The 22,887-nt window shown below is 29.1% G+C and overlaps 3 protein-coding genes across 3 annotated transcripts; 1 reads left to right on the plus strand and 2 right to left on the minus strand.

The window, feature by feature from the left end:
• Positions 1 to 310: 310 nt before the first annotated feature.
• LOC123298300 (phospholipase A1 VesT1.02-like) lies at positions 311 to 5,339 on the minus strand. Its single transcript, XM_044880262.1, has 3 exons — positions 5,227 to 5,339; positions 3,051 to 3,701; positions 311 to 1,710 (listed from the first exon to the last, which is right to left on the minus strand). Exons 1-3 carry the CDS (start codon positions 5,267 to 5,269, stop codon positions 1,487 to 1,489), a joined length of 918 nt encoding a protein of 305 aa, XP_044736197.1. The 5' UTR covers positions 5,270 to 5,339; the 3' UTR covers positions 311 to 1,486.
• A 4,557-nt stretch (positions 5,340 to 9,896) lies between these two features.
• LOC123297270 (beta-1,3-glucan-binding protein-like) lies at positions 9,897 to 12,361 on the plus strand. The gene is made up of 7 exons (XM_044878869.1): positions 9,897 to 10,127; positions 10,586 to 10,882; positions 10,948 to 11,096; positions 11,156 to 11,310; positions 11,372 to 11,787; positions 11,849 to 12,096; positions 12,154 to 12,361. Exons 1-7 carry the CDS (start codon positions 10,004 to 10,006, stop codon positions 12,262 to 12,264), a joined length of 1,500 nt encoding a protein of 499 aa, XP_044734804.1. The 5' UTR covers positions 9,897 to 10,003; the 3' UTR covers positions 12,265 to 12,361.
• Positions 12,362 to 13,715: 1,354 nt separating this feature from the next.
• On the minus strand, positions 13,716 to 15,334 carry LOC123298113. The gene has a single exon (XM_044880018.1). It carries the CDS (start codon positions 15,221 to 15,223, stop codon positions 13,886 to 13,888), a length of 1,338 nt encoding a protein of 445 aa, XP_044735953.1. The 5' UTR covers positions 15,224 to 15,334; the 3' UTR covers positions 13,716 to 13,885.
• Between the last annotated feature and the right edge of the window lie 7,553 nt (positions 15,335 to 22,887).

The raw sequence follows: 22,887 nt of genomic DNA on the forward strand, positions 1-22,887 counted from the left end.
AGACCACCTTCTCCTAATATCTAAAGTATTGTTTCTAATAATTTTCTACCGTAACTAGAAGAAATTATAGGTATACAAGCTATTATTGTACACAACTACACCATTAGATGTTTTATGTCTCATTTGAAAGATTTCCCTGGATGATTCAAGTTCCTACGAGATATTAGACCAAGAAAATATGTGGTTTTGCGGGTAAACAATCATAATTTATATTTGACTTATAAACATTTATTCTTACATTTAAGTGTTATATTTTATGTACATTTTTATGTAATTCTTATGTATCTAGATACAAAATATTTATGAAACATACTTTCTTACTTATGATATCACTATATATATTTTATACCGGGTAAACCACCAAAACGTGAAACACTTTAGTTATCTTAGGTTAGTCTCAGCAATTAACAGATATTACGTTCGTAACTACGTAATATCCCTCTATGCTCTTATGGAGTACCTGCTTTCCTAGTAATTAAGGGGCTTCGGTAATTATTGGCAAACTGTTTCATGAATAATATTTTCAGGATATTATGTTTTAATTTAAACTAAAGCACACACTTCATAGCTTAGCACTCATAGGTACACAAACAACTTAATAAAGACAATAGGTATTGATTTTTCATTATTTTATGTGTTATATTTTTGATGACCACTCTGTATACAGTGTTTGTTATGCTCATATAGTTTTACTAAAAAGCTAAAAATATTATTCTAAAATAAGTCTGATTTATGACTGGTCATGGAAGAATTATTAAACACGAAAATGTATGGAGAGGCTTCAATAACATCAAATCAGTGCTAGTAATGATTCGGAATAATCATCATCAACATGAATTACCCACAAGCATAATCTTATTATTTTGTCTTAGGGACCATGCATAATTTTGACGAATATTGACCCCCCACCTCACGTAAAAATATATAAGTTTCCTCGAACCACCCTCCCCCATCTCACGTAAGATTCAAATTCGTTTTGCCGAATAATAAAACGTTGCTAGAAAAGGACCAGTTCCACTAAAACTTACAATTTGACATAAACTAAAGATTTTTATTCTTTAGCACAGAGACTTTAGTTCGCGATGCGTGCATACATTATTTCTGATATTAAATTTCAACTCATAAAATCTTACGTAAGAATGGGTTTAATGGGCGCATTAGCACATGATAAGATTTTTTAAAACAACACCCCCTCTCCAATGTCACAACGTTTTTTCATGAAAATTTACTATTTATATTAAAATAATTTTAAACTATTTTAGTTTTTTTATTTAATTATTTCATATTCACAAGTTATAAAATATGCACTCACTGTTTGTTATGTCCCTGAACCCAATGTTAAAATGGCGGCGTATTTGTATATAGGTGGGTTACCCTTTTGTCTGTGATAGTTTTTACGCATGCCCATGAAATATGATAAATTAGTCATTAAATGCTTTTTCTTTAATATGGGCTATCTAGGTTCCATTACTTTGCCATAAGCCACTTATCCTCGTGCATACGGTGGGTATGAATTAGTCATCAGGTAATACTTTCCACTTTTAACATTTGTATCTAAGTGATATCCCATAATAACTTTTCTTCCATCACTACATCTACCGTTCTGAAAACTTTTATACGAATTGCAGGCCGTTGCAATAAATTTTTCAGACTGTATAGACTCAGTAAAATATTCATGAGCTCTATTGTGACTGCATGTATTGATTAAAACTACAAATTTTACCCAAAAAATTAATTACATGTAAATGTTACAGAAAAAATTGATTGTTAGTAAGACTTGGTTCTTCCCAGGCAGAGTAAACTCTTACTACAAACATTGGAAACAGTTGATTGAAAATAAGTAATTTACACACTTTTCCTAGCAAGAGTCAACTATGCCTGCAATGGATTAGTAAAAGTTAATTCCCTGAGAAGTTCGACAGAGACATATTTTGTGTTGTGATTGTGCGTTTATTTTGATTGATTGATATATTGTTTGTTGAAAGTTGAAATGATATTGAAAATGTAACATTTTAAGCAAAAATTACAGTTTAGCTAAAGTTTTGCGTCCAACAAGTAATTTTAATTGAATTTTTTATCTAAAAATATATTCTTTCGTAAGGGAACACAGTCTCCTTTCAGAATATATAAACAAAACATCAAATCGTGTGACTTTGTTTTTTTTCGTTAATCGGGGGCGGAAATGAGGCCTAATCGATACCCATCCTTTACTCGTAAATGAATTTAGTTTAAGTGTAATAATGTCACATTCCTCATTAAAAAACAAATAATAGTACACATTTCTATGAGTTTTTTGTATGGTAAGGATATACGCACAAATCCGTGTGAATAGCGTGAAGTGTTGCAAAAACTCAACTTTTACTATCTCAAGGCAGGAAGAGTATACTTTACCTAGCTATAGTTAACACTGACTAGTAAATGTTAATAAAAATAAATGTAAATGTTTAATCAAATTTCAATACTTTTCGGTTTTAATAAACTTTTACTATGAGAACAGTAACAGTCGATTTTACCTAGAAAGAGTCAACTCTTACTGGAGGATCAACTTTTCCTGTAACATATACATTTCACATTTTTATGAAATAATTACAAGCCTAACAATTATGAAACGCCATCCTTAGATAGTAGCTAGAACACGGAGCCAGGATATTATTGAGAAAAACTAACTTTTTAATTTTCGTGACCTTAAAATTGATTTCTTATTATTCTAATAAGATAATAACAAACAAATTCAGAGTCATTGTGCAAATGTGTTTGACACCTGACAAAATGAAAGTACAATGTCTGATACTCCTATAATTGCAGTTTTTCCATTCTTCATTCAAATAACTACTTAGTAGAATACAAAAAAAAATATTTTTAATTCGTTGCCATTACAAATTTGGCGGGCCTATTCTAAAGATGCCTTTTTCTCAGTAACGCCTTTGCTCAGTATTGTCAGGCTACCTAAGGACTACATCTTAACAGAATTTGTTTTTTCCAAAAACTTCTAAAAAATGTATTCTGACATTATACTTATGAGAATGGAATGTTTTAAATTTGATACTTACATGGAATCAAGGAACACGATTGAAAAGAACCACCATTTGGATAAAAATCAACATTTCCAATTGCTCTAGTCGTTCCCAATTTCCTTCCGTCGGTATGAATAATGTCCGTAAATAATGCATCATCTTTAGCCAAACGGAGTTTAGGCGCAACAAGTCGGAATGAAGGTCCAGCTGGATCCAATCCAGTAATACGTCCTACTTTAGTGCCTGTTTCCGAAATTATTGTTTTACCAATAAATCCAGCAACATGTCCACCCAAAGAAAACCCTCTGATGCGGATTTTTTCCATTTGGACGCCTTTCTTATTTGCTAACGATATTAATACTTTTCCAATGTATTCTCCAGTAATAGAAACATTTGATACAGCGGCAGCATAAGGACTATCTGCTAATTGACCCCAATCAACAACTATCACATTATTGCATCCAACTTCAAGTAATCGATCTTTCATTTTTGTCAACCAATCTGAATCTGAGCTACCTCTCCAGCCATGAATTAATATTTCTATTGGACAATCTGCGTGTATTGGAGCCTCGGGTATATTATTCTTATTGATTTCAAATGGGTCATTCATGTCAAGTTCGGTAAATAATTTCAACTGGATAATGGATTCATCCAGTTGGCTACTAATAAATATTCCTCCATTAATTTCTAAAAATTATATTAAAGAATATAATTATATATTGGGTGTATAATTAAAAAGGTGTGAAAAAATCCAGACCTCCCTCGAAAAATAGTAAAGTTTAATAAAATGATATTATGAATAAAAAGTTAACAAATTTTGTTGGAAACATTTGTTCGTGGATAAAATTGAATAGATTTGTCATAAAATGAATAAAAAAAGATATTTACATTCATTTATGTGAAACCTGATCTTTAAAGAAATATTTTTTCCAACAAAATGTTGATTCTTTGTAATCTCAAATTTCAGTATATTCTTTTTTGTATATACGTAAAAATTATGCATTGTTATACCATGTATATGAAATATACCAAAGTATACTATACTAAGTTCAATCCCAAGTCTGTAACGCTTAAAAATATTGATGCTATGAACAAAATTTTGGTATAGGTGTCTTGGGCCCGTAGGACCCATCTTGTAAACCGTTAGAGATAGAACAAAAGTTAAAACGTAAAAAATGTTCCTTATAAAAAAATAAACAACTTTTGTTTGAAACATTTTTTCGTAAACATTACTGATTACCCGTGAGAGCGCAAATTATACCCAAATTGTATAAGTATGTATTATATGGGAATAACAGTTACCTATGTATGTGTGACATGTTTGTATATGTAATGTGACAGAGTACTCAACACTGTCTATACATGGTATTTCAACAGTTAACTCAGTCAATTGTTTGTTTTCACTTGTTAAATGTTTATTTCAAATAATTTTATCTAGCTAATATCTGACGAATTTTTGTGTATCATGTACTAGCGCTTCTTATACGTATATTTGTCATTTGATATATTTTTCTCTTAGCACTTTTCGGTGGTAGGTATATGAAGAAGTCGTAAATTAACCTTGGTTTTTTAGTCAATAAGTGCTTTTAAAAGTGTTACCATTTACTTAAAATTTTTTATCAATATTCCTCAAGTTTTAAGCTTTAAAATAATACCAAAATTTGCAACTGTGCATGAAAATGAAATTTTTTTTTTTTTTTTTTTGTAAAAACACCAACTTTGATAGATAATTTCTCCTAAACCGTACAGAGAATCGATATGAATTTTTCACAAAAGACGTATAAAAGGATTAGTTGATAAATAAAATTTCAAAATTTTGGTATCATTTTCAATTCATGGTATCGAAATACCTTAAAGAATTGGAATGAAAATGATAATAAAAATTTAACATTTTATTTATCAATTAATCACCCTTGCATAGGTCTTTTGTGAAAAATTCATATCGATTTTCTGTACGGTTTATGAGAAATGTACCCTTTTTTGTAAAAAACTGACTTAAAAAGGTGATTATTTGACTTAAATTTCAATTTTTTTGGATCATTTTTCTTTTTTTGGTATCCTAATATTTTAAGTCAAAATGAGAAACTCGAATTTAAATGATTCAAAAGCCCATTTCAAATTTCAATTTTTTCTGATAAAAGTAGGTACATTCTTTTAAAACAAAAAATTAGTGTTAATTAAAATCTTTTGATTTATTATTTATATAACTTACCAAACATTACGAGTACAAATATAGTATTTTTGACCAGACACATTTCAATGATATTACTGTTAATATTCTAATACGTTCATATTTTGTTTGTATATTACGCTTTTATGTTTTTTATGTTCGAAGAAAATGTTTCTCGTTATTATGTTGTTTATAAATTTCTATTTGAAATTACTTACATACCAAAATGTAATAAAAAATGGCATTAAAATGATTATGTTCCAAGTATTATTAACAAAGAATTCAAATATGTGAGTATATACGACATTGCCTATTGAAAATACAGTATAATTTATATATGTATTAAAAATAAAAAAAATAAATAATTCAAAATCGAAATAGTTTCTAGTAGTAAAAATTTTTATACAAATTTCTTACATACTTTTACTATTAGGCTAATCATGTGTTAAACCAAGTTTGAAGTAGAAAAAATACCTTTCCATTCTACGAGTGTAATAGTTAAGCTACATGGTATATGCTAGATGCGTCTAATTTTTTTTAAATGTTCTTTTATGATGGCAAAAAGCCATTTGAAAAGTTTACCATTGTACCAATACATAAATACAAACAATCTTTCAAATAAAATGATACAGAACTAAAAAAATATCCACTCTTACACAGAAATTAATAGAGTATCTTTTTTCTTACTTTAATACTTTCTCAGTGGATATAGTATATGCTATAGCAAACTAACACACACATAATATTAGTAACCTATAAATTTAAAATATCTTCAATATCTGTATAGATACTATATATTGTTTCTAACCTAATATGCGCCACGGGTAAATAGTGATGCAAAAAGTGATATTTTTAAGTATATTTCGAAAAGTCAATACTTTCCGAGTTATTGGTGACTGACATTCGGAGTATTTAACGTCAAATAACTGAAAAATTTAACGTTTGTTGAAAAAAGTATACCGTACACTACAATAAAAAACCCTTAAAAATGAAAAATTCATCATCAGTCAAGTCATTTCCACGAAAATTAACGGAGTTAGAATGATTAAAAGGTTGCTCCTCGTTTACTGGAGTAAATTTGATATGTTTCAAAATTTTCAGACACTTAAAAATTCTGAGTCAATTACAGTTCCCTATAATTAATTATATTATAATTATAAAATAATAAGCAGTCATAAGAATTTTTCAAAGGTTGTTAATAATTATTATTGCCGAACAAATATGTGAGAAGCTAAGTAATTTTTATTTTACTTTTATTATCACTCAAATAAAATTATTGCGTGAATGACTTAATTGTTCAACAAAATTCATTTTAACTATAAATTGAACACAGCTAATTGAAGCAGCGTAAGTTGTAGAAAATAAAATTTGCTACAATTCATAGTATTCACACTGCTCTCTCAAGGAAATTTCAGAGTTACGATTAGATACAATGAACTGAAAACCCGTAACTATTTCAATATACAATATAGATCGTTGAAAACCCCGGAGAACCATTTGCCTATGACGTAGATATAACTAGCAAGAATTTTAACCACAATTTTTAAATTTCCGTACAGTACTTCCTATAAAAATATACATATAGTCCAAGAGCAAAAATCAGTACTTACATTATTTTTAAAAGGCGATTTTTTAACATTTGTCCTTAACGAAAATTTGAATTATTTATCGGTAACCGAAAAGATGGGATGAATGTCGATTCAAATTATTTGGTGATTAAAATATGAAATTTGATGACTTCAATACAAATTTGTTCTCAATTTGCTTTCGGTTTCCTGTTTCCAAAAATATTTCATAAATAAGTGTTCAGTATAGGTACATAAGTATTAACAGAGATACTAATTATGCTATCTATATTTATACAACTTAGCTTTACCCATTATTTCAAGGGATAACATTTATTGTATTTAAAGTTTTACTCTTTCTTTTATCACATTAGCATTCTCAATCGAATCGAACATTGAAAGATCGATTCTCGACTAATCTAATCGTAAGTTGATTTTTCAACTTTCCGCTAAGAAAATTGAAAGTATTCAAAAAAATAAAATAAAGTTAAAATAATTCATTCAAAAGATATTGTTGCGTAATTTCCAAAATAGTTTTGTTTAGAAATAATTTTCAGTTTTTTGAACCAGTTTTCCGAATAATATCAAATTTTTTCCCTTGCGAAAACGTTATAAAATAGCAGGTTGACACCTCTTTGACTATGCTAGATAATATTGTACCTATAGTTACAATAATTGTCTACAATTGTGTAAATAATTATTGATAGTTTATTAATTTTAACCTTGAAATTAAAATACAACAAATGTTTAACATATAAAACGCAAATATTATGAAACATCATAGTAAATGGAGCTACCTGTTATACCATGCATATATGTAATATGCAAGGTATACTAAGTTTAGTCCCAAGTTTGTAACGCTTAAAAATATTGATGCCACGCACAAAATTTTGCTATAGGTGTTCATAGAATCACCTAATTAGCAAATTTCCGGTTGTCCGTCCGTCTGTGGACACGATAACTCAAAAACGAAAAAAGATATCGAGCTGAAATTTTTACAGCGTACTCAGGACGTAAAAAGTGAGGTCGAGTTCGTAAATGAGCATCATAGGTCAATTGAGTCTTGGGTCCGTAGGATCCATCTTGTAAACCGTTAGAGATAGAACAAAAGTTTAAATGTAAAAAATGTTCCTTATAGAAAAATAAACAACAATGTTTTGCTTGAAACATTTTTTTGTAAACATCACTGTTTATCCGTGAGGGCGCCAATTAGTTAATGTATGTGTCACATGCAGTGGCGGATTTAGAGATTTGCCGCCCGTAGGCTATTCAATTTTTGCCGCCTCTAAATTTTGATATCTTAGTTCACAATCATATCAATTATCTATCAATAAAATTGCAACTTTATGATTTGTGCTCCATTATCCTCATTACATCAACTTTTCCCGTATGGTTAGTATCATCGAGAACTATGGTACCGTGTTAGATCCTTGATTATTTTTAGAGCAAAGAATTATCAAAAAACAATATTTTATGCAAAAAATATCTCAAACATGTACCAATTTTAAAGTAAGTTAAGGTATGTGTTAAAACTATACAATACTTATGTAATAGGAATAAAGCTTACACAAAAAATCTAGATTTGGCGAACGTTGATAAATATTTATTATTACACTTACAGTTACAAAACAACACAATAAATATATCCTTTCTTAATTATTTGTTAGTATTATAATTCAAGTCAAATTATAAAAGCATTACAATACTATTTACACAAGAAGATTACACAAGAGAGCTAAAGCGTTTAGCTTTTCTTGACTTAAAGTCGATCGGAGGTAGTCGTATTTTGTGTGTGTATTATAATTTTTTCTAAATTTTGTCAATCGAAATAAAAAATTTATGAACTAAATTTGCCGCCCCTTAAAATTTGCCGCCCTAGGCTCCAGCCTACTCAGCCTGCTGGTAAATCCGCCACTGGTCACATGTATGTTGTTATGTGATAAAGAAATCAACACTGACTATGCATGGTATTTCAACAATTAATTCAGTCAATTGTTTGTTTTCTCTTGTTTATCAATTTACGTTTGTTTACAATTTGGGAATTAGTTGTAATTTTTGCAAAGTTACAACGATTTTATTGATTTTAGTTTTCCGTTTTCATTTTTGGAAATAACAATAATAGGAAGGTGTTTTGAATTAACTTATCACATGCGCAAAAAACCTTCCTCATCGGGAATTTAGCATTTTACGTTTCAAAGAATTTAGAATTCAAAAATATAAAACAAATCTGCTCGGTTTGTGCCGTATGTCGTACAGGTTTTTTTCGACATGGAATAAGTATATGAAATATAACTCCAATAGTATGAATAGTATGAGAGAACTTTGCGATCAATCTTATGTATTGCCTAATTTCTTTCAAGGGATTACAGGCGTAAATTTTGTTCATCAATACTTTCAAGCGTTACAAACTAACTGAGGATTAAACTTAATATAACTTGATTTATATTACATATACAGGGTATAAAAAATTGCCGAAATATGAAACTATCAAAAGGATTGAAAATAACTTTCTTTGGTTTTGGATTCACGAGATCTTAAAATTTATAAATCCGTTGAAAGCTCATCATCGTATTTAAGTGTAGGTATAATTCACTGTAGGTAATATCGTAAAGCACTAAGCACCTTGCATAAAAGATAAACCATAGACATATATTAAAGGAATAAACCATAGACATATAAATTATTTTATCTATGAGCATAAACATTCTCTTTATTATCAAAAAATTTTCAACATAATGTTCCTTATTTGTTTACCCATTTCCGCTTTCTGTAAACAAACAATAAAATAATTTTAATTGTTCGTGATAACAAAACTGCTACGTCCTGTTTTTAATTTAAAAAATTACTCGGTACTTACCATATTCTGAAATTTACCTAGGTATATCCACAGCATTCTTTAATAACAGTTTTTGATGCATATAATTTATTCGTAAAAATGATATTGATAAAGTTTTTTATTGGTTGAATAAATGATTGAATGAATTGGGTTTTTTGTTTTAAATATAGCCAATTTTAATATATCTAAATTCAAACATAAAAACCTGTTTAATTATAAACTTTTTTTTAGTTGTAAATGAACTTGAATATTATTATAATTTTATAATTTATGTATTTTATTTTCAATATCTGCTATTGTTTAATGAATGATTTCATTTGTTAATATTTCACGATTTTATTGATACAATTGTATAAATTTGATGTGTAGGTATAAATAGTTCTTGCAACGTTTTTTTTATGGTATTTCAAAATTGAAAATGTTATCTATTACATTATTAATCGTTGCGCTTAGTGTTGGGCATATTTCTAATGCCGCATTTCAAATACCAGAAGTGAGTGTTAAAGTATTACAGCCAAAAGGCTTTGAAGTTTCAATTCCAGGTAAATAATTGTTTTAATCTAACTTAGGTAATACTATTTTTTTAATTTTCAAAGACATTGTTGTTGAATTTCATTTTATTGCCCGATCAACTATACCAATAATGCGGGTGCAAAAAGTGTGTGAATAAAATTTTAAAATTAGTTCATTTTAAATTAAAACTCACCGCTCGGTGAGTCTACCGGAATCTGCATTTTTCGATAAAAACACATACAATTCAAATTGTAGAATAATGACATTTTGTATTGGATCCCACAGTTGAATCGAATAAATTCAATCAATCGTCTAAGGTCTGATGCTCGCTTTATTTTAAAAAAATCAAAAATATAAAATGGGCAGATTGGGCATAAATAAAATGGGAAATGAAAAAATTTCTAACAAATTAGACTGTAGAATATTTCTATACTTTAATATATGTAATATTTGCTTAAATTTAGTCAATTCTCATATATTCTTGTAGATGAACAAGGTATTGTATTATTTGCGTTCCATGGAAAAATAAACACAGCACTTAGATCAGCGGAAGCCGGATCATTTTCGCAGGACATTAGATCAGCAACAAAGAGTAGATGGGTATTTACTGACAATTCCACACCACTTACACCTGGTGATATTTTATATTATTGGGTATATGTGGAACACAATGATGGTAGTGGAGTCCGTGGATATCCAAGTATTATTCAAACTTATAAAGTACCTAATCAATCGGCAGAGAAAACGAATCCAAAAACGACATCCTCTGTAAATCCAACAATTGGTAAAGAAAATACTTTCAATAGACATTGAATTCTTTAAATATATCTTTATTTTTTTTCAAAACAGCTACCGATGAATGTAATCCAACAGAAACTACTGTAAGTGGTACTCTGAAACCTGCACAAATATGTTCCGGCCAATTAATATTTAGTGACGAATTTGATACTCTTGACTTTGAAAAATGGGAACATGAAAACACATTAGCCGGAGGTGGAGTAAGTTTCTTTAGAGCTTCTCGAGAGACAAAATGTCAATAACAATCGCTATTTTGCAGAATTGGGAATTTCAATGGTATACAAATAACCGTTCAAATAGTTTTGTTAAAGATGGCGCTCTTAATATTCATCCTACTTTGTTATCCGAACAATATGGTGAAGGATTTTTAACTAGTGGAACAATCGATCTTAACGGTGGAGCTCCAGCTGATCAGTAAGTTAATAAAATAATGCCTTTTTTCAAATAATCGATTATTTTTTAAACTACTAAACAGATGCACAAATGCGGCATTTTATGGATGTATTCGATCTGGAAACGGCGATAATATATTAAATCCAATAAAATCAGCACGTATTCGAACTGTTGATACATTCAGTTTTAGATACGGAAGAATTGAAATAAGAGCAAAAACACCACAAGGTGATTGGCTTTGGCCAGCTATATGGTTAATGCCACGATACAATGCTTACGGGGGTTGGCCAACATCAGGTGAAATTGATTTACTCGAGTCACGCGGTAATTTACAACTATCACAAAATGGTAACCAAATTGGAGCTCAACAAGTCTCATCCACTTTACATTTTGGACCAGATCCAAATCATAATGGTTTTTTGAATGCACATTTCGAAAAAAATTCAAATAATGGGTATTACGATACGTTCCATGATTATAAACTAGAATGGTCGCCAGGTAAGTTAAATCAAAAATTTTTAATTATCAAAGGTTAGTCAATTTGGATAATCATTTCTAGATTCTCTTAAATTTTACTACGATAATGAATTAGTTGGTACTGTGGCACCTCCTGGTGGAGGATTTTGGGAATTAGGTGGTTTCCAAAACTCTGGAATACAAAACCCATGGTCTGGTGCATCAAAAATGGCACCTTTTGATCAACAATTTTATCTTATTATCAATTTAGCTGTAGGTGGTACAAATGGATTTTTCCCGGATGGAGTATCAAATCCAAATGGAAAACCATGGAGTAATACTTCACCAACGGTAAGAACGATCAAAATTATAATTTTAAAAATAGTTCTACGTTATTTTGTATTTTAGGCTGCACGTGACTTTTGGAATGGTCGAAATAATTGGTTACCAACATGGAACTTAAATTCAAATGATAACGCAAATTTCAAAATAGATTATGTTCGAGTATATGCACTATAGTTTAATAAAAATAAATAAATAAGGTAGAAAAATTTGTAAAAGTAAAGATAAAAGTTTCATTTAAAAATTAACTAGAATATTCCATTCATTTTTTTGAACTATCGAAATACAGAAACAGTACCGATGCTTTATTGATCATAGTATCGGACTACGTCTACCTTGATATCACATTAAATTTTTGCTAAATAGGCCTCTCGTTCTTTTATGCATTTAATGAACTGTAGAAAATAAACTAATAATATTTAAAATAGGTATAAATGCTTAAATTGTCAAAAATATATAAATTTTTCTCGTTGAAATTAATCATTCATTAAATTTCAATGTGCTCTATTAAAAGACATAAACGAAAAAGCGGATGACGTTCTTTGACCCCTTTTTGTAATAATATTGAAAGTAATCAAGAATATATAAATAATGGTATGATGCTATTTAATAATTGATGGTTATTCGAACATTGTTACATGATAAGGTATCGAAATTCAAGCTGTCTAAAATATTGTAAAATATAAGGTACGGTGTAACCTAATTTGACCGATGAACGACAAGCAGATATAGATAGAGTAATTTGAATTTTACTTAACGAAAGCCATTATTATTGAGGCACCAAAATCAATATTTTTTTTCGTGTTAAATGAAATGAACAAGACGACAAAAATATTTTTGTTATTTTAAAAAAGTAACTGAAGTTTTTATGATGATTTTATTTTTAACCGACAAACAAAAACGGAGGAGGTTATCAATTCGACTGTATTTTTTGTTGTTTGTTTTTAAATGTTTGTTACTTCAGAACTTTTAAATGAGTGAACCGATTTTGATAATTCTTTATCTATTTGAAAGCTGGCGCTTCTCGTGTGGTCCCATTTCATTTTGGTCCAGTTCTGACAACGGTATACATGAGAAAACCACAAAAATCTTAAATTTGCATTAAGTATGCACGACAAGAGGACGAATAACTCAATATCACACCAACCGATTTCGATGATTCTTTTTTTATTGACAAATTAGTTAGTGAACTTCAGACTCACTAAAAATTACAAAATAAAAAAAAATAAAAAAAAAAAAACCTTTAACAAAAAGAAAATTGACTTCAAAAGAAAAACTTTTCCAAAATAAATTAATATGCACTAAAAAGTAAAAAAATAACGATAATATAATGTAGTTAAAATTATTGTTATTTTTGGAGTCGGTGTCAGCCAAGAGAACAACTCTGAATTGATCATAAAAAACTTCAACGAAATTAGTAAAGACAGAGATTGGCATGTTATTCAATACGTAATTTAAGAACAATCTTTTTCCTGAAAGCATAAGTCAGTTATTAAAAAGCAAATAAAGCGCCTGCTTCTTAATATGAAAAGTTTGATATGGCTACAAAACTTGATTTAACTGAAATTGGAGTACAAAAGTTCAAAAGTAACATTAAAAAATATCATTTTCGACTCATTTTACGAAGAAAGACTTTATATTTAGTTAATTCCAGCAAAACAAAAATAACATTTAATTAACAACATTAAAATATAAATAACATTAATAAAGATCGCTATATAATATCGATTAAATTAATTTACTTATCTGCCGAGCCAACCAAATCGAATAAAAACATAAAATCAAATTCTTCTTCCTGTCAAGAAACATCTAAAGGTGACAAACCCAAATCGGTTTGTGTTTCTGTATGATTAAATTCTGTAACAAAACTAGATGTTTGAGTTTCTGTTGACACAAGATAATCGTCTCGATAAATAGGCCAAGCAGTTTGAGTTTCAATATCATTTAACTCTAAATCCAATAAAGTTGTATTCGCCGTTTGTGTACACATATTTGAAAATGGATACAATGAATTTTCATTAAATAATGAATTCATATCAGTTTGTGTTTCTATAGTACAAAATTTATTCTCATTAATAGTTTCTTGATCGATTTCATAATTTCCCATAAAACAATTACTTGCTAAATAATTGTCGTTCCGTTGAGATTGAGTAATGTTATCAAATACATTTTGTTGTGGGCTTGTTTGAGTGCCCGAATCATTCCATAAATCTTCTAAATTTGCATCGACAGTTAACGAATAACATGTAGAATGATTTGAACCATCTACAAATGTAGTATTTGAATTAGCTAGTAATGTATTTTGTGTTAATAAAGGTTCAGTTGCTTTTTCCGCAGTTATCGTAGTTGTTTGTGTGTGCATATCTTGATTATTCATACGTTTTGTTATTAGAAGAGGTATGTCCGCTTGTTCCATGGCTCGTTTTAATATATGGTCACCAGACGTTTGAGTTTCAATTGTTTTTAAACGATTTTCATTTGTTTGAGACGATATACTTCGTTTTCGTAGTAAAATTCGTTTTTGTTTAAATTTACAACAATTGAAATCTGTTTGAATACCAATTTCATTGCTTGATTTCGTTTCTATTTTTGGTAAAAGTATTCTATCAGTATATAAAATTGTTGTTTTATCAGGTGTTGATGGAGTTTGCATTTTATCCAAATATGCTTTCTTTTCTTTAAAACCATGTCCTTTACGCTTAGTGTGAGTACGTAGCGCTTCGTATGATGTATATTTATTTGAACAGCTTAAACAATAAAACTCGATCCCGCAATATTTTTCATGCTCTTTCATATTTACAGCTGTAGTGAATGCTTTATTGCATTTAGTACAGATTATTTCTTTAGAACAGTGTACTTTTAAATAATGTTGCTTTAAAAGTTTAAATTTGTTAAAATACTGATCACGATTTATATTATACATACAATTCTCAACAGGACAATGATATTCCATCTTAATTTCTTTGTCAATTGGTTGTAATATTTCTTTTTTATGGTGTCGTAATAAATGCATATTTAAATTTGATTTCGATTTGAATATACCATTACAACCTATTTCTGTACAATGTACATTTGTGATACGTTTGTCCAACATTGTTATAGGTGGAATTATTTTTTGCACTTTTGTCATGATCATTCTCCTTTCTGAGCCACAATTTGTTTCTGATAATTTATATTTTCAATAATTTATATTATTTGTAATAAGTTGATTATTTATAAATAGTCATATTTATGGTTGTCTTATATGTTGACAGTTTGACAGTTGTCTTGAAAGTGCTGCTATCTATTGGAACTAAGTCAAAGCTTCGATAATTGGTTGCGAGATTCTTACTTGTGTTTACAAGCATGAGACAAGAAACGAACTCTTTATTATATAGTTTAGCTTTTTTCTATGAGATGGTAGCGCTATAAAAAAAATTTAAAAATGTAACTTTTGTAACTTATGTTTTCTAATAACTAAATATTAAAATGTAACTTAAGTTTTTACCCCGACTATACAATGGCGTGGGCTATGTGTTTGGTACATATGTATGTATGTTCATCTGTTCCCACCCAGCTTCTAAATTACTTATCACAATTATGCAAATGAGGTATCGTTAGAAGCGTCTTGATTGCCCGCTGGTTATAGGCTATGTGGCGTCAAAATTAAATTGAATATGACGCCCTTTAGAGGACATAAAGTTATGATCGAAAAACGAATTTCGATTAAATGATAGCGTGATTGGTATCAACTATCAAATTAAAGAGCGTAATTGGCACTTTTTAAAAATATATATATTGCTATACTTTATCACGAAATATTCACCGCAAAATAGTTTAAAGTGTATGTATTTTCGTCTGTTCCCACCCAGCTTCTAAACTATTTATCATAATTTGACAAATGAGGTATAGTTAGAAGTGTTTTGATTGCCAGATGGTTATAGGCTATGTGACGTCACATTAAATTGAATATGGCGCCCTCTAGAGGAAGTTATGAAAGTTATAATCGAAAAACGAATTTCGATTTAATGATAGCGTGTTTGGTATCCGATTATAGGGCGTAATTAGCACTTTTCAAAACTATATGTATTGTAATACTTTGTCACGAAACTATAACCCCAAAATAGTTTAAATAAAATAAAGCTCAAAAACTAAAACCCCGACGCTCTTACAAAATCGTGCTCTTAAAAGTATGAAAACAAGAAAAAATTTTCATCTGAAATTGTAATGATAAATAAAATCTTCATTACAGTCGGGGGATCTCGAAGAGTAACCAGTTTTCCACAGGACCGAAAAGAGGTCCCCGACTGTAATGACGATTTTATTTATCATTACAATTTCATATGAAAATTTTTTCTTGTTTTCATACTTTTAAGAGTACGATTTTGTAAGAGCGTCGGGGTTTAAGGTAACAAAAATTGTAATTCTGCACAAATTTTCCCAATCCAAAATTATTCTTTCATAAAATATGGGAGAACCTATTAAATTGAATTTTTATTAAAAAATGTTTTGTCTGTCTATTTCAAGATGATGGATTTTCACACTTAAAATCCATTTATTGGAATTTAAATTTGAGCTCTGTGAAGATGATATTGCGAGAAGCTGATCCAAAACGATGATTTCATGACAGCCGGAGAAAGAAAAAATTTTTCTTTCAAAATCTTTTAATTATTGGGGTATTATACTTTACTTTATATTAACGCTAAAGTTTATCTTCACCACTTCATTGTAGTCATTTTTGACAAAATTGGCGAAAATAATATTTGGATTTACTGTACCTACCTACTAATTTTAAAAATATCAAAAATAATCAATTTTGTGATGATTCTTTCGGAGGATATTATTAACGTGTAAAAATATATTCGAAAATTATAGTTCATAATATAATATAATGGAAACTTAACTACAATACACATAACACATACTCTGTAAAGATTCTTTGCATTTTAGAGAGTCACTAATGCCACTCATGGTAAAATATGACACTTATTGCGTGATAGTAAAGTTTATGGGTTTACTATTATCGACAATCTATCCATGTGATTATGGGCGAATGCACTTTATATGAAGGTCTTACTTTCAATACATAAATAGATACATATACCTGTATTCATGGTAAATAAACTTTAGTTCGGTAAAAGAAGATTCAACCAACAGAATTGGGATAAAATTAATCTAAAAAAATTAACTTTCAAAAAAAAAAATTTGTTTCCGAATTTTATAAAACTTGGTTAGTACGAGGGATAATTTAGAGCTCAAAAAAAAAGTCGGATTCATTTAACGATAGATATTATCGCCTAAAACTTTGTGCGATATTAGGTTTTTATCTCGCAGTGAGTATGGATATATCTCGAAAACTTTTACTTTACCCCTCTAATAGTAAAATCAGATAAGTTTTATGGTGGACCTTAATAATTATATTAAATAAGTGGACGACATAAAAATCTGATAGATTTAGGGATTGAAGTACATATTTATTAATATCAAGATATTACAGGAATATTAATTTAATACCCATCGGAAACGAATTTAGCCGGTATCTCGGAACCTTCTCTTTTGAGATATCGTCATAAAATTCTCCGCGAAAATCGGCTATTTATTACTAATTCTGGATATATCAATAAAAATAATCATCTAATCGCCAAGTGAGCGTGATTTTTATGTTTTTTGATAGTTAGGTTAGGTTATAATGGTTGTGCTCAAGAGACACATTAAGGCCATAGGGCTCATTGTGATACCATTCTATGTTTTACCACTTTTCCATTGATAATTTCATTTATCAGCTCCTCAATTATTTTCAGAGGCTGAGTACACCACCGTCATGCATATACCATGCGTTACATGGATTTGGTTACGATTTAACCAACTGCGCTACTAGGGTCGACTGTAATTACTCCAAACTTCTGTGACATTATGCGTTTGGAATATAAAATACTAATTTCTAGTTTTCCCTGCTAACTTTATTGACCTACAAATGCATCTTTGAACATAAAGCTTTCAAACGATAATGATAGATATATTGAAGCGTCCTAAAACACTCTCATGGTAATCCATACATATACCACTTTACTTTATGGTAGATTTGTTTTGAAACTAAACGAAGAAATGTAATATTCTAAGTCAGTAAAACCACTAATTGTTCTTCAGGATAATAATTTTCCATTATATTTACTTAGTCTATTGTTTAAGTGTTTTTACACATGATTGTTAATAACATAATAGCCAAATTGGTGCGAAGTATTTGAGTTTGTAGTGCTCGACACACATTGATATAGCAATAAATATTAAATTTTTTGTATAACATGCTTTTTAATGTAAAAAAACGTTTCCTTTTATCTGCATGAATTAAAATCATTCCTGTTTCAGTAATATAACAAAAACATTTTTCCCGATTTTTTCTAAGGGTATCCCTTGAGAAAATTTCAAATTTATTTGCCTTCGATATCGATAAAATTATTTAAATAATATTTAATTATTTAAGATAATTTTGACCCAAAAAATAAAAAAATCGGGTTTATTTAATGATTGGATACTTAGCTGTTGAGATATAATCCAAAATTGGACACAAAGAGCGATTTTCTCAGAAACTGTGCATCCAATCGATACATAAACCCGATTTTTGTATTTTTTGGGTCAAGATTACCTTATATATAGAGTTTTATCGAAATCGGAAATAAAAACTTTTTGCTGATTTTTTCCATTTTTTCTAAGGGGTACCCCTTAAAAAAATTGCATAAAATCGAGACATAGTTGACCTATGTTGCTTATTTACGACCTCACTTTTTACGACCTGAGCACGCTATGAAAATTTTAGCTTTATATCTTTTTTTGTTTATGAGTTATCGTGTTGACAGACGGACAGACAACAGCAAATGGGCTTATTAGATGATTTTATGAAAACCTACAAACTTGGAACTAAACTTTAAACTAGTATACCTTGATATATTTCATATATACATGGTATAAAAAGTCAACAAAATTATTCATAAAAAAACTACAAAAAATTTTCACTGTACTAAAAGATGTTTGTATAAAGCAAAGAGGTTATGTTACCCTTTTGGATGGCCACATAATGGCTGCGTTTGGCAGAAAAAAGCACTAGGAAGCGCTTGTAAGCAAAATGGCGATTGGCTATATTCCTCTAGGACGCTAAGTTAGCTTTAACCGGGGAACCTAACCTAATTTAAATATATGTTTGTAAATTATTCATATTAAAAAATTACCAATAATGAATAATATATTAAATAATGTTGTGAATGATGAAGAATATGTCAGCGCAACTGAAGTTAGCAAACATGTCCTGGCCGAAAACTTGACAGTTTGTTTTTCAGCGCTAGTAAGCGCTCTCAAACGCTTTTTTCTGCCAAACGCAGCCAATGTAATGCCCACATTACGGTTGTCTACTTCTATGGTATAAAATAATAAAAGTTTATTACATCTGTACACTGTTTCACACACTTGTTGACAGACAACTTATTTGCATTATTCTATTTTTATGATTGATATGATTCTCTACATTAATTTACATATTATTCAAAGTTTTAATATTCCTTTTACGTATTTTACAAAAGATAAATTTAATAATCTTAACTTGTCTAGCCAGCCATTATTAAAATATTATACGAAAATAGATCAGAAAGAAAATTTATAGTACATTTAAATAATTGAAATGGTTTTGTTAATTGAAAACTCTACGTCCTAAGAAACTAAATTGTACGTATATGACGTTTGGGAAACCTGTACCTATATAAACTTTCTGATTCAGTAAATTATATTTGTTATCACTCTGTCTAGAATAAATATTTTTTTTATGACGTCATCAGAATCCAAAAAATTATATTTTGCTCTATCACATCCAAATTTTATCCAATTTTGATAAACCTTACTACATTTGGTTCATACTTTTCAAATTTGTCATCAAAATTAACCTAGCTCTAATAGGTTTCAAGAATGTGGAGTTCTGGTTGCGGAATTAAGCACATAAGTGATAGCTAGCGAAAAACTGACATAGCAGCTGAAAAGAATGGCTCAAAATTGTTCCTCTATTTTTATGCACCGGTGGCGGGTGCCTCCATAACCACGCCCTAGTTACGGACCTGTGTAGTTGTTTTATTTATTGAATATATTACAATATTTTAATTGTTATGTAAATATATAATATTCGCCTCTATAAATATTTTCTAGTGGAATAATTATGAACTATTTTATTCAATATTCAATAAATGCAACCTCGAGGTCCATCATGATTGCACTTGACGTATTTCAATCAGATATTCATACTCTGTAGCTATAGTGTGTATTGAATTTGAAAGTAATAATCCATCATTGCAATTTTGATGTATCTATGAAATAATATGTTAATGCTCTTAGGTAGCAATCGACAAGATTATTTCAGGCAAATACGTACTAGGCGTGAGTCTAGAGTTAAATTTTGGGGGGAGAGGGGACAGTGACTGAAGTCAGGGCCGGATTTATAGTGTTGGAGACCGTGGTGGTTGTTGTTTTTCGCGAGTCTTCGTGAATCTATTGTTCACATCCTTTATATTTTTTATACTATTATTCTTATTCCAGAAAAATATAACGATAATTATAAAATTATAAGTAAAATTAAACCTTATTCTAATTAATTAATTTATTTTTGTATCAATGTGTGATTTTTTCTGTAATGTTTAATGAGGTCGTAGACGTGCTTAGAAATAATTTTAAGTTCGTGATAATTGGGAAAATAATAACCAGTTAAATGTGCCTGGTAAAGAATTCCATGTTTCAAAAATTTTATTATTGGCATTTTTACTTATATTCCTTGTCAATCTTTCCAGTTCTTTCATATTGAACTAGACTAGAAATCAATAAGCTGTATTTCAAATTCTTCAATTTTCACGCAATCGAATTGGGAAAAGTTAAGTTTATCAAATTGAGTCACGGCAGAGTACTTTAAAATGTAGTTGCCTCAACGAAATTGACTACTATACCAAGAGTAAACAAACATAAGCAATTGTATTCCAGGAATTGTAACTTAAATAAACAACGAGCACGCGATCTTACGATCTCTCGCGCTGAACAGAGAACTTTGTGATGAATGCCGCGTTCATTTTGTGTTGTGTTCCATTAATGGCACGCGTGCCATTAGTACGCCATACATAGGCCCTACTCTTTTATTTCCAACAACATTTCTGAAACGAAGTTGATTTACGGCACGTATACTTTAAATATTTTAAAGCGACATAGCCTGTCAAACCAGGAGCGAAATAGTCCAAAGCCTGTCAAAAAGGAGGAACCGGAACCATAATTACAAGACCACGGCCTCATTGAGAATACTAATAATATATCCAGATAATAAACCATAAAAATAGTGTAAGCCGGTTGGTTACGGGAATTTTTTTTTTATTATAGCTTCAGTGCGTGGTTTTCTTATCTAGCGCGATAAGGAAAATTGTTCCAAAAGTGCAAAAATCTGGTTAGTCTTGACACTCAAGAAAGCAGAGAGTCGAATGTACGACTCTTTGAAAACTACACTTTGACAGGAATTGGATGACGAATTTTGCGTGTCGGAGAAGATTTTTAAATATTTTATTTCTATTTTTTGATAGTTTCCCATGAATATTCAATAATTTTAAACCTCACTCGTAATTAAAAAATTTTGAGGCCTCCTAAAAAGGAGAGCCTTGTATGACAAATCTCTCTCTAACAACAGCCTCGAAAAAATTATGCATTGAATGTCAAATACTGCGTTTGGGTCTAGACCAAAACAAGGAATGGATTGGGATAAATAAATACATATATTTCTTTAAATACATACTTTTATTCCTTTTTTAATATAATAATTTTTTTTTTTAATATTATTATATTTATTTATTCATGAATTATGAGTTAGTAATACATAAAGTTTTTGTTTGATTTCTTTTTATTTTCTTGCAGGTATACATTGGTTATTTAAAACTATACATAAACACATTTATTATCAGGTTTTACATTTGATTACAATTGATTTTCTATGAAATTAAAGCAAAAATTAACTTTTCATTTCGTACCTATAAATTTTTTAATCTGTCAGAAACATTTATTAATTTATATTGATATTTTTATTAATTAGGAAGATTTGATTGATTAATAACTACTTATTTACTAATGTTAATTCTTATTATATCTAAGTTATTATTCGTAACTTTAGAAATGTGTACAAAATTTTTGATTCATTAAAAAGAGAGTTTTATATAATTTATTAGTTCGATTAACATTTTTAGGCCTCATTACAAAAAAAAAGTATAAATAAATTAATAAAAAGATTTAAAAATCAAATAGTATTTTAGAAATAAAATTTAATTTAATATTTGTGGGTTGGTAATTTCATTGGTTTTATTATTTTAATTTATTTTAATCGCAAATTATTATTTTTAATGGTAATTTGGAGTTAATTGAATTAAAACTGTATTAGCTATTATTTCTATTACTTTCATAATTAATTGGATCAGCAAATGATGATATTTTGAATATGAATTTTATATAATATAAAACTATTTTTCATATTGAGATAAAACTTTAAATAAATTTTTTAACAAATAGAAAATTAGCAGTCATGTAAAATTGAATTTAGAGATTCAACAAAGACTAACCTTTTTATTTTCGAAGTAACATCTTGAAGAGGTTATCAGAATCTGTAGAGAAGACTGATAATAATACAACCAGCTCATAAAAATTATAATTATTGAGTTATTCAATATTAAAAAGAATCTTTTAGTTCAATTTTTAATTGAAAGCGTATGTATATATCAAAATATGGTGGAAGCGCAGGTAAGAAAAATCAATATACGTTTTACATAG

Source organism: Chrysoperla carnea, chromosome 4 (assembly GCF_905475395.1).
Source record: "Chrysoperla carnea chromosome 4, inChrCarn1.1, whole genome shotgun sequence".
NCBI classification, from domain to species: Eukaryota; Metazoa; Arthropoda; class Insecta; order Neuroptera; family Chrysopidae; genus Chrysoperla; species Chrysoperla carnea.